The sequence below is a fragment of the Bubalus bubalis genome, chromosome 4 (genome assembly GCF_019923935.1).
Source record: "Bubalus bubalis isolate 160015118507 breed Murrah chromosome 4, NDDB_SH_1, whole genome shotgun sequence".
Lineage (NCBI taxonomy): Eukaryota > Metazoa > Chordata > Mammalia > Artiodactyla > Bovidae > Bubalus > Bubalus bubalis.
In genome coordinates this window covers 18622116-18638865 of record NC_059160.1, presented here as the reverse complement: position 1 = coordinate 18638865, position 16750 = coordinate 18622116, and the positions used below count along the sequence as shown (strand labels likewise).

General features: G+C 41.4%; 1 protein-coding gene and 1 pseudogene across 1 annotated transcript; one reads left to right on the top strand and one right to left on the bottom strand.

Annotated features, from left to right (window-relative positions):
- Positions 1-3908: 3908 nt before the first annotated feature.
- Positions 3909-10651, bottom strand: GDF3 (growth differentiation factor 3). Its single transcript, XM_006069793.4, has 2 exons — positions 10129-10651; positions 3909-4806 (listed from the first exon to the last, which is right to left on the bottom strand). Exons 1-2 carry the CDS (start codon positions 10394-10396, stop codon positions 3980-3982), a joined length of 1095 nt encoding a protein of 364 aa, XP_006069855.2. The 5' UTR covers positions 10397-10651; the 3' UTR covers positions 3909-3979.
- A 3153-nt stretch (positions 10652-13804) lies between these two features.
- LOC102405799 lies at positions 13805-15402 on the top strand (annotated as a pseudogene).
- Positions 15403-16750: the final 1348 nt, after the last annotated feature.

Genomic DNA, 16750 nt, shown 5'->3' with positions numbered 1-16750 from the left:
TCCTTCACTATCTCCCAGAGCTTGTTCAAACTCGTGTCCATTGTGTCGGTGATGCCATCCAACCATCTCATCCTCTGTCACCAGGGCCCTTCACCTTCTGTCCTCAGTCTTTCCCAGCATCAGAGTCTTTTCCAAAGAGTCAGGTCTTTGGATCAGGTGGCCAAAGTGTTGGAGCTTCAGCATCAGTCCTTTCAATGAATATTCAGGGTTGATTTCCTTTAGGATTGACTGGTTTGATCTCCTTGCTGTCCAAGGGATCCCTAAGAGTCTTCTCCAGCACCACAGAAGAGTGTTAAAAAGAGACAAGTATCAGGTGCCATGATACAACTTATCAGAAACAGGACAAGACATCTGAAAAACAAGTCAAAGTGTGTTAAAACAGATCAGAGCCTGATGGAAGCTATTTGAACTAGTTTTTATAAATCTAGCTGGAACATCACTTGATAATAAACTACCCTAAGGCAGAATTTGTGCCCTTCTTTCTACCTTTCAAGATATTCAGTAAATGTCAAATTGAATTTAAATGAATTAAATTGATGGTGAAATTTCAAATCAAACTGGCCTGTGGTACTTGGATGGACCTGCCATTAAAGAAGATCTTAAGTCTTGAAATGTTCTGAAATAGCTGTGCTATACACATTGTATATAACATATTTTGGAATTTGTTTTGTGCCATTCTGCCCCAGTCACAGCATACAACTTGACTTTCCTGGCATGTGCTATTTATAGACTGATCTAAGTGGACATTTAAGATTCCAACAGAGAAGCAGGACAATAAGAGAATCAAGTCAGAAGGCAGTAATGCATGGTTTGTGTGTGTGTGTGTAATATAGCTTCAGGAGTGGTAATGGCCTCAGGAGATAACTTAAGTCAGGAGTGACTAAACTTGCTAACTGCAGAACTACTAGCAGAAGGAAATAGCCACTATCTTTTCAGTAACTTAAAAAAATAACATGAAGGCAACTCAAACTGAGACTCTGTAACAACCCAGACCGATGGGAAAGGGTGGAAGGGGAAGGAGGTTCAAGAGGGAAGGGACTTATGTATGTATGGGCTTCCCAGGTGGTGATAGTGGTAAAGAACCTGCCTGCCAATGCAGGAGACATAAGAGACACAGGTTCGATCCCTGGATTGGGAAGATCCCCTGGAGGAGGAAATGGCAACCCCTTCCAGTATTCTTGCCTGGAGAATCCCATGGACAGAGGAGCCTGGAGGGCTACAGTCCATGGGGTCACACAGAGTCAGACACGACTGAAGCGACTTAGCACACACACACACACACACACACACACACATGGCTAATTCACGTTGATGGAGGGCAGAAACCAAAGCAATATTGTAAAGCAATTATCCTTCAATTAAAAATAAATAATTTTAAAAATAACATAAGGTATTAAAAACAGACAACCCCCACACACAAAATCTATTTCTTTGACTCAGGAAATCTGTTAGTAACAATTCAGCTCAATTCAAAAGTAAATTTAGCAATGCAGTCTCAAGAATTGTGGTCAGTCGACTTGGTAACACACTTCTTTTTAAACGTATTTATTTATTTGGCTGTATTGGGTCTTAGTTGCAGCATGTGGGACGCTTCAGTTGTGGCAGGTAAGCTTAGTTGCTCTGTGGCATGTGGGAATCTTAGTTCCCCACCCAGAGGTTGAACCCTTGTCTCCTGCCTTGCAAGGTAGATTCTTAACCACTGGCTCACCCCAGGGAAGTCTCAGTGATACATTCTTGCAATTTCAATAACTGACCCAAACAACTCAATGTTTGAGGTAAGAAAGGCCATGAAAGGTTGATCATCATAAGGCTGGGGTCAGGAGAACAGGATTATCATGGTCAATGTACTCAGTCCAAAAAAAAAAAGTCTAGAAAGTAGGTGTGTGTAGCCTGGGGGAAATACACCTTGAAATATCTGGGTGAGGAGGAAGAAAATATTAGAATTTCTATTCCTGAAACACTGAGATGAGCAAAGAAAATGTTAAAATTTCTCTTTAAAACTTTCAGACAGGGACTTCCTCGTGGTGCTGTGGTTAAGACTTTGTGCTTCCAATTCAGGGAGCCAAGGTTTGATCCCTGGTTGGGGAATTAAGATCCTACATGCTGGGGCTTCCCTGTTGGTCCAGTGGTTAAGTATCTGCCTTGCAATGCAGGGGACAAGGGTTTGATCCCTGATCCAGGAAGATCCCACACACTGAGAAGCAACTAAGCCCATGAGCCACAGCTACTAAGTCAGGGCTCGTTGTAGCCCACCAGCCACAACTACTGAAGCCTGCGAGCCTAAAACCTGTGCTCCACAATAAGAGAAGTCACTGCGATGAGAAGCCCGGGTACAACAAAGAGTAGCCCCTTCTGGCTGCAACTAGAGAAAGCCCAAGCACAGCAATGAAGAGCCACAACAGCTAAGAATTAAAAAACAAAAAACAAAACAAAAAAAAAACCCCATAAGCTACACACTCAGCCAAAAAAATTATTAAAAAAAAAAAACTTTTAAAGTACATATAGTAATACAGTAGTTAATAAATATAATTTGAACAATGATATATGCTAATATTTCACTTAAACAATGTAGTAACATAGTTCATTATTATAATTTGAATAATTAAATATTCACTTATTGGGGTATATTCTTTTTCACTTGTAGATATTAAAATAATTTAAGCCAAATATGCTAGATTTTAGGGCTTCCCTGGTAGCTCAGCTTATAAAAAATCCACCTGCAATGCAGGAGACCTGGGTTCAATCCCTGGGTTGGGAAGATCCCCTGGAGGAGGAAATGGCAACATACTTCAGTATTCTTGCCTGGAGAATTCCCGTGGACAGAGGAGCCTGGTGAGCTATAGTCCATGCGGTTGCAAAGAATCAGACATGGCTGAGTGCTAAGCACAGCACAACATGCTAGATTTTACACACTACAGCGAAATTTCCCAAGAAATCTTTTCTTTCCCAAGACCTTGTACAATAAATGGCATATAATAGATGCTCAATAAATAATAAAAGTAAAACTAGTGATAATTTGCTTCAGAAATAATTTACCCAACAGGCTGATTTTTCATGTTTCGCCAACATGGTTTGGAATCATCCCAATTAATATGAGCAACTTACACACTGAAGAAACTAGACCTGGCATGGCTTACTACAAATAAGCCAGATCCAACCATAAGTCAGATTCTTGATTGAAGAATATTGACAGGAGTGGCACAGTCTGAAATAACTAGAATTCCTCTAGTACCTAGATCTGAAGCTTCTTGAATCTTGGCATTTAAATTTTAACTAATCCCTTCCTCTAATTTCCTAATACACATTCATATAATTACTGGTGCACTTTTATTTTTAATGAAGCCCAGTATGTTGGCTGGTCCTCTTCCCTTGGCATCTTACTATAAACTCACGTAATGATAAACGGTTCACAGGTGAACTTTTATGACTTTTGCTTATGCTAATCAGGCTCCCTCGTTCAAGTCTGAAGGCTCATAGGATCTTAGTTCCCTGAACAGGAACTTGAACCCAGACAGTGGCAGTGAAAACCTGGAGTCCTAACCACTGGACTTCTGGGGAACTCCCAAAGTTGATGCCTCTAGAAAAACTGGATATTTAGCTGCTCTAAATCTCAGCTGCTTTATCTATGAAACATAAATAATAATGCTTACCTCAAAGAGCAGTGACATGTATTTATAAGTTAATGCATAGAATAGTGCCTGCCCATAATAGGCTATCAGTAAATTCCAGTTTCCTTCTATCTAGACTCTAATATACCCTCAGGTGCATGATGCAGAAATTAAGTTCATTAAGACCGTGTGTGTGTGTGTGTGTGTGTGTGTGTGTGTGTATAACTAGGGGACATCATTAATCGTGGATAATGATGATAAACTGTAAGCATAAACATACTGACAATTCAGATCCAAAGGTCATAAGCCAGGTAGTTTTATTATTAGAGCATTTACCCCGAGAGCACCCCTTCTAGTCTACTGCTGCCAGTCTACCCACACCCACACTCATCAACTATCATGTCTTCATAATGCCGTAGAATGACATTGTCATCATTGTCCTGGTAGAGCATGGAGATGGGGGACAGCTTGGTGGGGATGCAGACAGCCTGGGGAACCTCCGGGTCGACAGCGTGCATCAGCGCTTGCATGAAAGCATAATTGGAGCTGTTGAGGGAGATGGTCAGTGAGAAAGGACACTCTCCGTGGCAGTAATTGGCCATGAAACCCTTGGGGGCAATGATCCACTTGTGCCAACCCAGATCCCGGAAGTTGATGAACAGCTGGTGGCGATGGCAGAGGCTCTTGCAAGAAGCCTTCGAGGTAGAGACGGCTGCCCTCCTCTTGCGGGAGGGAGATCGGCACTGCTCAGGGTGGAGGGTGACCACCAGCAGTGAAGTGTGAAGAGAACGTCTCAGCCTGGCGCAGGTGCCCTCGAGCTGAAAATTCTCCCCCGAGGCTCTGCCTCCTTTGACCACTATCTCTAGAAACAGACCTAAATTCTTGTGGGGGTCATTATTCCTCTTAGCCACATCCAGCAGGTTGAAGTGAAGGACACCTTGAGGCCACGGTACTGACTGCAGTGTAAACATTTTACCCATCTTCGGGGTGGCCTGGTCTGTAACATGGGGCTCTGTTTGAACCAGAGACAGAGACAGTTCCAGCTCTGGTCCCAGGTTATAGTAAGTGTTGGGCCCCAAGTCTAGGCCCAGCTGGGCCATTGTCAACTGCTCCTCATCTCCAATGGCAGACAGGTTAAAGGACAGGAGCTTCTGTAGGCAGGAGGTGTGGGAAAGGCTCTCGGAGTAAAGGAAGGAACCTAGATGGGAACGAAAGATGTGAGAGTCATCATGAGGTTTTTCATTTCACCCCAACCTGTGTGATCATATCAATGTCAAACAGTGTATGTATATCCACACACACAAAATAAGGGCAGGGAAGACTTCCCTGGCATTCCAGTGGTAAGGACTCCACACTTCTTCCACTGCAGGAGGTATGGGTTCAATCCCTGGTTGGGGAACTAAGATCCCAGAAGTCACGGGGTGTGGCCAGAAAAATAAAATAAAACAGCAAATAAAAAGAGGATGAGAAATCTCAGTTATACTCAAACCCTCCATTTGGGAGGATTTGTTTCTTTTACTCCTTATCTATGACCAGACATTCTTGTCTTCATAACTGCAGGTCCCCAAGGGATCCTGAATAGGACTTAGAAGGTCTATCATCTTAGATGGGAAAAAGAATCACATCTTTATCTTCAGTAAACTCTAAGTGAAATTTATCATTTCTTTCGATTATGAACATAGGCAACAAATCTTAATAATATTCTAAGAGCCTATGACACTGTTACCAATAAAAATCATAGGTATGTTCATATATTAAGTTGTTGCAAACATTTCAAAGTAACATTTATGCCTGAACTACTCTGAATTGATGGTATAGTCCCTTCTCTAGATCTTGTTACTTGTTGCACAAAAGCATCATTTATATTAATATACACACATTTATTTTTATAATATATCTATAAATGTATTTCCATATTTAATTGACTTCTTTTAAAATTCTAAATATTTAACTTTAGGCATAGAAACAATTCAGATAATGCAATGGCAACCCACTCCAGTACTCTTGCCTGAAAAATCCCATGGAGAGAGGAGCCTGATAGGCTGCAGTCCATGGGGTTGCTAAGAGTCAGACACGACTGAGTGACTTCACTTTCACGTTGCACTTTCATGCATTGGAGAAAGAAATGGCAACCCACTCCAGTGTTCTTGCCTGGAGAATCCCAGGGATGGTGGAGCCTGGTGGGCTGCCGTCTATGGGGTCGCACAGAGTCGGCCCGGACATGACTGAAGCGACTTAGCAGCAGCAGCATAGAAACAATTATTCTGATAAAAGGTTCACCAGCTTCAACAAAACTGCCAAAGGAACCCATGGCACAAAGAACATCCTATGCTGTCAAGAGTTGTAACCACTTAGAAGGACTTCAAAACAAACATCTGTCATCCCACCAATACTGGCTATCTGGTGCTCCCTTATGTTTTATCCTTAGGTAATTCTTTTTTTTTTTTTTTGGCCCGCACAGCTCATCTTGCAGGATCTTAGTTCCTTGACCAGGGATCAAACCTGGATCCCGGCAGTGGAAGTACAATGTCCTAACACTTTCAGTGCCAATAACCTCTAGTCTTGTACTTTTGAATACCTGAATACATACCACTTTTGTGGCATGTAGGATCCATTTCCCTGACTGGGGATCGAATCTGGGCCCCCTGCACTGGGAACGTGGAGTCTTAGCCACTGGATCACCAAAAATGTCCCCTCTCTGTTTTGTTTTGTTAACTATCTTCTTAAAAAAAAAAAAAAAGCCTTTGTTTGCTATCTTTTCCTTTTACCATATAGTCTTCTGTTGCTTTCTTTCTTTTTTGACCACACCACTTGGCATGTGGGATCTCCCTGACCAGGGATTGAACCCATGACCCGCACAGTGGAAGCTTGGAGGCTTAACCACTGGAACACCAGGGAAGTCCCTATTTTCCAACTCTTTTACTGTTACTACTCCACTGAAATAAACATCTGTCTTGAACGTTGACTAACTAGCAAACTAGCAAATTCAGGTAAGTTTTCACAGAGCTTATCCTTCTCATCCTCTCTAAACAGTTGATCTCTCCTGTTCGATGCTCTAATTCTAATATACTAGTCTCACTTTTTACTCATATCACTAAATCACATTCCTTAGGTGTGAGTGAAAAAAAAAAAACCTAAAAGCCAAAGAGGAAAAGAAGAACAGATTTGAAAACATGAATATAAAAAATTGTATTCAAAGAGACACCATTAATGAAATTTTTTTTACTAACAAAATTAAAAGCAGAAAGGACAACCAAGAATACTTGCAATATGTTTATAAACAGCTTTTATGAATGATTAAGAGGCCTCACAAATCATTAAGGAAAAGAATCCTAAACAGGAAAAAGGTCATAATATGTAAATAGGCAATTATTTGGAAAATAAAATTGAATGATTCACATTGAGTTAAACATGATAAATATAATCAATATTGCTGTATGTTGTATATGAAAGTTAAGACAGTAAGTAAATCCTAAGAGTTTTTATCACAAGGGAAAAAATTGTTTTTTATGTTATTAACTTTCTATCTAATGAGATGATAGATGTTCACTAAACTTATTTATTTTCTGGCAGCACTCTGCAGCTTGCAGGATCTTTGTTCCCTGGCCAGATATCAAACCCAGGCCACAACTGTGAAAATGCCAAGTTCATTAAACTCTGGACACTGTCAGGGAATTCCTTTATAGGACTGACTGTGATCATCATTTTGTGATGTATATGTGCGTGTGTATATATATACACACGCGCATATATATATATTAAATCATTGTGCTGTATACCTTAGACTTACACAGCACTGCATGTCAGTTATATCTCAATAAAGCTTGAAGAAAAAGAGACTATATTCTAACTTTTAAATAAATAAGCAAATAAATGATTCATCATTCATTTGAAAATGCACCATTTCACCTTATTAAAGAAACAGAAATTAAAACAGAAAGATCCTGTTCTGCTACCAGATTAACAAAAGTTAAACGCTGAACGAGTGTTGTTACCTAATGACCTCCCCAGTGTAGCATGAAGTACACTGCCACATACCAAGAGAATAAAATCCTATACAGCAATGAGAAAGAACTACAAATACATACACTGTGGATAAATCTCACAAAAGTAGAGTGAAAGAAGCCAGACGTGAGAAAGGACACATTTCACAATTTCACTGACATGAAGTTAATAAAGGACAAAACTAGTAGGTGATTGATGTTATAAGTCAGGAGAGAAATTACCCCTGTAGAGAAGCAGTGATTAACCAGAAGGGGGCATGAAGGAGCCTCTGGGGTGCTGGTCATGTACTATTTCTTGATCTGGGCGCTAGTTATTCTGCAAAAATTCACTGAGCTGTTTCCTACAATTCACTCACACTTCTGAATGTACATTATACCTCAGTAAGTTTCTATTTTTAAAGAGATTATGGTCAGAGTAAGTGAGAATTCTCATACACTCATTGTGGAGTATAAATTTTAGAGGCTATTTGCTGTATATTAAACATAGAAATGTAAAAAAATAAGTATACATGTGCCTACTCTTTGATACAACAATCCTCTACGAAATGATCCTATGGAAATAAAACTAAAAGTGCACACATGTACACAATAGATACAAAGCTACACTACATATGTTTATATTCATCAACAGGGCACCAGTTACAATAAATTGTAGCATTATGTCTATACAATGGAGTATCATGTAACCATTAAAATAGGGATAAGTTCACTATTTGCTCTTACTTGTACAAAATGTTCATAATACTGGAAGAATGTATAGCATGATTCCATTTATAAAAATATTACAAGTTTATATTATAAATGTAAAGAAGAAAAGTCTGGAAAAATATACAACTATTAATGATTTTCTCCAGGGGAAGGGTTGCTGCTGCTGCTGCTGCTAAGTCGCTTCAGTCGTGTCCGACTCTGTGTGACCCCATAGACAGCAGCCCAGCAAGCTCCTCCGTCCCTGGGATTCTCCAGGCAAGAACACCGGAGTGGGTTGCCATTTCCTTCTCTAATGCATGAAAGTGCAAATTGAAAGTGAAGTCGCTCAGTCGTGTCTGACTTCTAGCAACCCCTTGGACTGCAGCCCACCAGGCTCCTCCATCCATGGGACCCTTCAGGCAAGAGTACTGGGGTGGGGTGCCGTTGCCTTCTCTGAGGGGGGAGGGTTAGGGAGGAGTGATTACAAGATTTTGTCCTTTTCCTATATCATTAGATAAAATTTCGATCATCACAAAAATTATTTTTTTCCCACGGGGAAGGGAAGGCAGCAGCCTCAGCTATTTCCTACTCTCTCCTTGGAAAATCCATTAAGCTAGTTCCCCTCACCTCTTAAAACTCTCCAGAATTCATCCCTGAAACTCCACCCCCAAGGCCATGAGCCTCTAACGAGACACTTAGCAGGACATATGGAAGTCATCTGTTTGTTGATGTCTTTTCTATAAACTTTTTTTTTTCTCTTCCTATAAACTCTTAAAGGGCAGACTTCGGTCTCTGTATCTTCATGTCTTACAGATTTCCTGGCATTTAGTTAAATATCCAATAAATGCCTCTTGAACAGAAACCTTATTTCCAGTTGCTGTAAAACTAACCAACCAGAGCTCTCAATTCTGCATCTCAACCACCTGGGAGGCTATATAGAAATGCAGATTACAACACCCATCTCCGACTTTGAATAAGAATCAGGTGGGAGCAGGAACTAGACTGGAGAATCAGCTTTTAACACTTGATCTGGGTAATTTTTGGTGGGTGGTCAGTTTCGCAAATTACTGAATGGCACTTACTCAGATCCTTGTACTAAAAGGTATGACAGTGGCATATATTATCCCTCTGTAGTTACAAATCCAGAATAGCCTTTTCTACCCATCAAAAGGATCGGGGAGGTGGGGGGTGGGGGGGAAGCAAAATTTACAGACACACTGAGCTCAAAGGCATCGGGATACGTAAAGCGTGGGCTCAAGAGGAGGAGACTGAGCCCTAATTCCACCCTCCCTCCCACCTCCTCCCCACTACCTAAACTGTAGCACAAAGCTGTTGATTCAGAAAACAAAACAAAACATTTCGACTCCTGGCTTTGTTCACACACTAGCTGTATGATCTTGAATAGGTTACAAGTTATCTCCTGTCTGAGCCTCAATTTCCTCATTGTTAAAAACTTGTTAAGAATACCTGCCTTCCTCTCAGGACGGTGGCTGGGATTAAATTAGGTAGAACAGGTAAAATGCCAGCACATGGCCTTCCACAAACCCCTGGGTCATTGTTGTGCTGTACTTAGTTGTTCAGTCGTGTCCAACCCTTTGCGACCCCATGGACTGTAGCCCGCCAGGTTCATCGGTCCATGGGGAATTCTCCAGGCAAGAATACTGGAGAGAGTTGCCATGCCCTCCTTCAGGGGATCTTCCCAACCCAGGGATGGAACCCAGGTCTCCTGCCTTGCAGGTGGATTCTTCACCATCTGAGTCATTGTTATTCCCCCTTTAGCCCTTTCTTCACCCCAGATTCTCCTCTAGGAAACACTCCAAAGTCCTCACCTTGATCTGGGAGAAGCCGGAGGATGTTCCCACGGACGCCCAGCTCCTTCACGTAGCACAAGTCTTTGGAGATGCCGGTGCTGGCTGCTGCCTCTTGAGCCTGGAAAATTCTCTTCAAGATGGAAGGCACAGGTTGGAATTTCTTGGGTGAAGGCACTTTGTCTAAACCCAGAAATCGGAGAAAGACATGTTCATGGAATTGGAGTGTCTGGCCAAAGGCCAGAGTGAACAGGAGGCAGAGAGCCAAGGCTGCTAGGGAAGGAAGCATGGCTGAGGTGAAGCCGCAGAGAGCTCTAGCGCTGAGCTGCCCAGCAATTCAGGTGCTGCTGATTTATCTGACGTATGATAATCAGGTGTGAACTGCTCTCTTCCCAGCTCTCAAAGGCAATTGGATACAAAAGAACAGAATTTTTTTTTTCCCTCTTTCCTAGTTCTACTGTTCCAGAAAAAAAATTCACAAGAGATTACCCATGCATGGAGCTAACTCTACAACCATCTGAAATTTGTCAGCAGTAGACAGAGTAGAAAGGAGATTTACTAATTTAACAAACATGTACTAAGCGTCTATTATGTGCAAGGCGCTGAGATGAGTGCTGGAAATGTATTAGTAGCTCAAGGTCTTGTCATTCATAGTCTAATTAGACAAATATGCATGCACTCAGTCGCTCATCGTGTCCGACTCTGTGACCCCAAGGACTGCAGCCCGCCAGGCTCCTCTGTCCATGGGATTCTCCAGACAAGAATACTGAAGTGGGTTGTCATTTCCTTCTCCACGGGATCTTCCTGACCCAGGGATCGAACCCACGTGTCCTGCATTGGCAGGCGGATTCTTCCCTGCGCTTCACCAGGGAAGCGCACACAAAGTGTTCACAGCGGAAAAAAAAAAAACTGCAAAGCTTAGTAGACATTCAGGGCTGAAAGAATTACATGTGCAAAGGCATGGAGGTTATTGAGTAGCTTAAACAAGGCAGCATAAATCAATTTCTGTTTGGGTTTTTTGTTTTGGCCTAACAACTGTAAGTCTTTTCAGATGCTGCAGAAGAATCAGGTTGTCTGTAGAGAAAATAACTTTCAAGCTTTTTGAGAACAGAGACATTATCATTTTACATTATTTTATACTACCTATTTTTTATCTTGATAAATTTTTTTATTGCAGTAAATGGAAAGAATATATATATACATATTTTTCATTGCTTTTTATTTCTATAAGCAATAAGCAACTGTTTTATGTAAATTTATCATTTGAACCTTTTAAATTGTTTGAGAGTGGTAGGAAAGGGGGTAGTTTTCTAGAGTCGTGAATGATTTGGGGTCACAAATCATTGCCCTAAATTGTAACCATTCATAAACTCAAACCCTTTAACATGAGGCTCTCTGAATTTGGTCAGTTTCTCTCCCACATATTTTTAAATACCACCTATTTTAAGAACCTCCTTCAAAAGGACTTAAGTCAGGACTGTTGTATTCAGTGCCCCTGACCCCACAGCAGACCGCTGTCCACCCATGCCCCCACCAGAGGCTCCTGGACACTCAGAGGCAAGTCTGGCTCAATCTCTTGGGGGATCACTGCTCCTTTCTTCTGGGTCCTGGTGCACACAAGGTTTTGTTTGTGCCCTCCAAGATTCTGTTTTAAGAGCTTGTTTTCCCAAAGGAAAAACAAAATGTTGTTTCTAATATATAATAATTTCTCACCATTTATAGGATAAAATCTAAACTCCTTAGTTTGACATTTAAGGACTTCCTTGGTTTGGTACCCATCTCCTTAGCCAGTTTCATTTCCTAATACTCAGCATCTTCAGTGTTAATGCTTTAATGATACTGATGTATTTTTATTTTTCCTATGAGCTTATTTCATCTTAGAGCCTTTGCACAGACCAAGGTCAAAGGTCACTTCCACTGCAAAGACTTCCTTGACTCACCAAAACAGGTCTGGATACTTCCTCTTCCTCCCATGAGTTTTGAGTGGGCATCCATGAGAATACTTATCACCATGCATTTCACTGTGTTTTGCTTACAACCCTCCCAGATAACACATTCCTTGAGGGTTGTGAATCATATCCTTTTATTTAAGTATCTTTCATTCTAAATGCTAAGAATAGGGAATAGGGAGTTTGATGGGCATAAAGTTTCTCTTCTGCAAGATGGAAACAGTTCCAGAAATTGATGACAATGTGAATATACTTAATGAGTGTACTTCATGGCACTGAACTGCATACTTATGAATGATTAAAATGATAAAATTTTATGTTATATGCATTTTACCACAATTTTTAAAAATAAAAAATAGTCATATCCTTTGATTAGTAATTCCATTTCAATCTTTTGGAAAATTATTTTTATGTTTTAAAATTGATAAACAGTTGATGTCTGGAGGAGGAAATGGCAACCCACCCGCTCCAGTATTCTTGCCTGGAAAATTCCATGGACAGATGAGCCTGTAGGGCTACAGTCCATGAGGTTACAAAGAGTTGGACATGACTGAGCATACATGCGTGGTTGATGTACAATGTTGTATATCAGGTGTACATCAAAGTGATTCAGTTTGAATTATATAATATCAAACTAATTTCTTTTTCAAGTTATTTTCCCTTATAGGTTATTATAAAATATTGAGTTTAGTTTCCTGTGCTATACTATATGTCCTTATTTGTCATGTGTCCTTTTTGGTCAACAATATGTCCAAGAAGGACTCTATGTCCTTACTGATCAGCAATTCCATTTCTAGAATATTATTCTAAGCTAACAGAATATAACCTACAGAGGGCAAGGACAAGTGGTGTGTCTTTCCCTCAAGGTTTCTTCACTGCCAAGGAAAGTGTCTGCCACATAGCAAACATTCAATAGGTATCTGTGCAATTTAAAAACAAAAAAATGAATGAATGAATTGGTGCTATTTCCAAAGGTCTTGCTCTTTTGGATAGCCACATCTTCTCCATTCCCATTTCTCCTACTCCTACTTGCACCGTGTGTGTGAATGTGTGAAGTCACTCAGTCGTGTCCGACTCTTTGCGACCCCATGGACTGTAGCCTACGAGGCTCCTCTGTCCATGGGATTTTCCAGGCAAGAGTACTGGAGTGGGTTGCCATTTCCTTCTCCAGAGGATCTTCCCCACTCAGGGATTGAACCCGGGTCTCCCGCATTGTAGGCAGACGCTTTACCGTCTGAGCCACCAGGGAAGTGCATTTAGTCTACAAACCCCACCTGTTTTCAACAATAAATGGAGGCTGCACTTTGATTCTCTCCATTTAACTTTCCTGATTTAAAGTCAGAAATCAGACTAACTGAGGACTTCCCTAGTGATCCAGTGGTTAAGAATCCACCTTGCAATGCAGGGGACATGGATTCAATCCCTGGTTGGGGAACTAAGATCCCACATGCCACGGCGAACTAAGCCCATGTGCCACAACTAGAGAAGCCTGCTTGCCATAATGAAGACCCAGCATAGCCAAAAAAAAAAAGGAAAGAAAGAATCAGATCAACTCATTTAAAATTCGGTTCCACCACTTACCTGTTGTGTGATCACAGGGCAAATCATTCAACTGTGAAGTGAGAATAAAGCATTCTTTGCTGAGTTGCTGATGGGATCTGAAGAGATAATGCATATGCCAAGGTCAGGATGTCTGGTAAGCACTCCATAAAAGCAAGGTGACACGCTCTTTCGTCGAGGCTGCCAACATGCCACCCTGACTAAGGAAGACTTAGGGCCCCATAAGCCACAGCCACGGCCACACTGGCAAACACTGGAAACACCCAGGAAGCCAAGGTAATGCTGGTGCCATGCATCACCACGGCATCAACGTCAACAATTATCAACAAAAATGGGAAAGTTGATATGAGAGATTACCACTTAAGAGGAACCAGAGTTTCTGCCCAACTGCCAATCTTGATAAACTGTGGACCTAGGTCAGTGAGAAGACATGGGTGAATGCTGCCAAGAACAAGACTGGAACTCCTTCTATCATTAATGTGGCATTGTCAGGTTACTACAAAGTTCTGGGGAAGGGAAAACTCCCAAAGCAGCCTGTCATTGTAAAGGTCAAATTCTTCAGCAGAAGAGCTGAGGAGAAGATTAAGGGTGTAGGTGGGGCTTGTGTCCTGGTGGCTGGAAGCCACATGCTGGGAAATTCATTAAATGATAACAAGTGCTTTTCAAAAAAGAAAAAGCAAGGTGACATTAATTTGTTGTTGTTGTTTAGTCGCCCAGTCTTGTTTGACTCCCTGCAACCCTACGGACTGCAACACCCCAGGCTCCTCTGTCCTTCACCATCTTCTGGAGTTTGCTCAAACTCATGTCCATTGAGTCAGTGATGCCATCCAACCATCTCATCCTCTGTTGCCCCTTCCTTACTCCTCCTGCATCAATCTTTTCCAGCATCACGGTCTTTTCCAATAAGTCAGCTCTTCGCATCAAGTGGCCAAACTTCAGCTTCAACATCAGTACTTCCAATGAATACTCAGGGTGGATTTCCTTTAGGATTGACTGGTTTGATCTCCTTGCAGTTCAAGAGACTCTCAAAGTCTTCTCCAGCACATGGACATTAAATATTTCTGTCATTATTATTTATTAAAGTTGCATTTGATCAAGGGAAAGAAAGCAATAATTGAGTGTGTAGGCACCTCATATAGCAGAAAAAGCAACAGGATCAGAAATGGGGGATCTGAGTTAGTTAAGGCTCCTCCAATGACCTTGTAAGCTTAGACAATTCACTCAGTCTTTTATGATACATGACTTCCCTGGTGTCTCAGACGGTAAAAGTGTCTGCCTACAAAGCGGGAGACCTGGGTTCAAGCCCTGGGTTGGGAAGTCCTCTGCAGAAGGAAAGGGCAACCCACTCCAGTACTCTTGCCTGGAAAATCCCATGGACAGAGGAGCCTGGTAGGCTACAGTCCATGGGGTTGCAAAGAGTCGGACATGACTGAGCGACTTCACTTTTACTTTATGATACATACCAAAGGACGCGTTACCAAGTCCAGTCTTGCTCTGCTCACTGCTCAAGAGATCAGTAAATCAAGAGACAAGGAATATGACTTTATTCAGAAAGTCAGCTGACCAAGCAGACAAACATCTCAAAATAACCATCCTCTTGGGGTCTGGATGCCTGGTTATTTTATGGATCAGAAATGTGGAGAGGTGAGGAAGCAAAGTAAAAAGACCATTTAATATCTTGCAAATGTCTCCTACAGTGGCAAGCCTCAGGCAGGGGGAAGTGTTAATTTTTTTCTTCCTGCCATTTACAGGTGGACAGGTTATGAACAAAGGCACTTTAGCTTAACAGTCAGGCAGAGGTGCAGAATTCTCTGAGACAGCCCATTATGTATACTTATAATAACAAAAATGGCAAAAACAAGGGTTAAAGTCAAAGAAACAGTTTTCAACATGGAATCAGAATTGACTTCTCCCTTAAAAACATGGACATTTTAAAAATAATATATGAATGATCTGAGATGTCATAAAGCATTAACCAATTGGGCCTCACTTTTTTCCCCCATAAAATCACAGCAATAAATTTGATCTTCTTTAAAGGCTCTACAAACAAAAACACTGTAATTCTAGGGGAGTAGGGAGGGGCACTATAGGGGTGTGGGAGTGGGAGGTACGAACTACCGGGTATAAGTTCAAGGATGTATTGTACAACATGAGGAATATTACCAATATTCTGTAATAACTGTAAATGGAAAATAACCTTTCAAAATTGTATTAAAAATTAAAATTTTAAAAGTTAAAAAATAAAAGACACACACACAAAAAATATAATTCTCTTCTTTCAGCCCAAATGAGAAAATCAAAAGTAAGACAATATGGCTAAATATTGTAGAACTAGTTATTAAATATATATGTGTATATATATATATATATGTTTAATTTGTTTTTGGCTGCACTGGGTCTTCGTTGCTGTATGGGCTTTTCTCTAGTTGTAGCCAGTGGGGTCTACTCTCTAGTTTTGGTGTGAGAGCTTCTCATTGCAGTGGCTTCTCTTATTGCACAGCATGGGCCCTAGAGCATGGGCTCAAAAGTTGTGGTGCACCAGCTTAGTTCGGAGAAGGCAATGGCACCGCACTCCAGTACTCTTGCCTGGCCAAGTCCCATGGATGGAGGAGCCTGGTGGGCTGCAGTCCATGGGGTCGCTAGGAGTCAGACACGACTGAGCGACTTCACTTTCACTTTTCACTTTCATGCATTGGAGAAGGAAATGGCAACCCACTCCAGTGTTCTTGCCTGGAGAATCCCAGGGACGGGGGAGCCTGGTGGGCTACCATCTATGGGGTCGCACAGAGTCGGACATGACTGAAGCGGCTTAGCAGCAGCAGCAGCAGCAGCATACTCCAAGCCAGCACCTTACCAACTCATGGGGGATCTTAGTTTCCAGACTATGGACTGAGCCTATGTGCCCTGCATTAGAAGCAAAGAATCTTAACACTGGACCACCAGGCAAATCCCTATTGTGTCCTTCTTATATGAAATAACTAGAGTTGTCAAATTAATGGTGACAAAAGTAGAATGGTGGTTGCCAGGGGCTAGGAGAGGAGAGAATGGGGAATGGGGAGTTATTCTTTAAAAAATAGAGTTTTTGTTTTGCAAGGTGAAAAAAGACGTGAAAATCAATGGTAGTTATGGTAGCA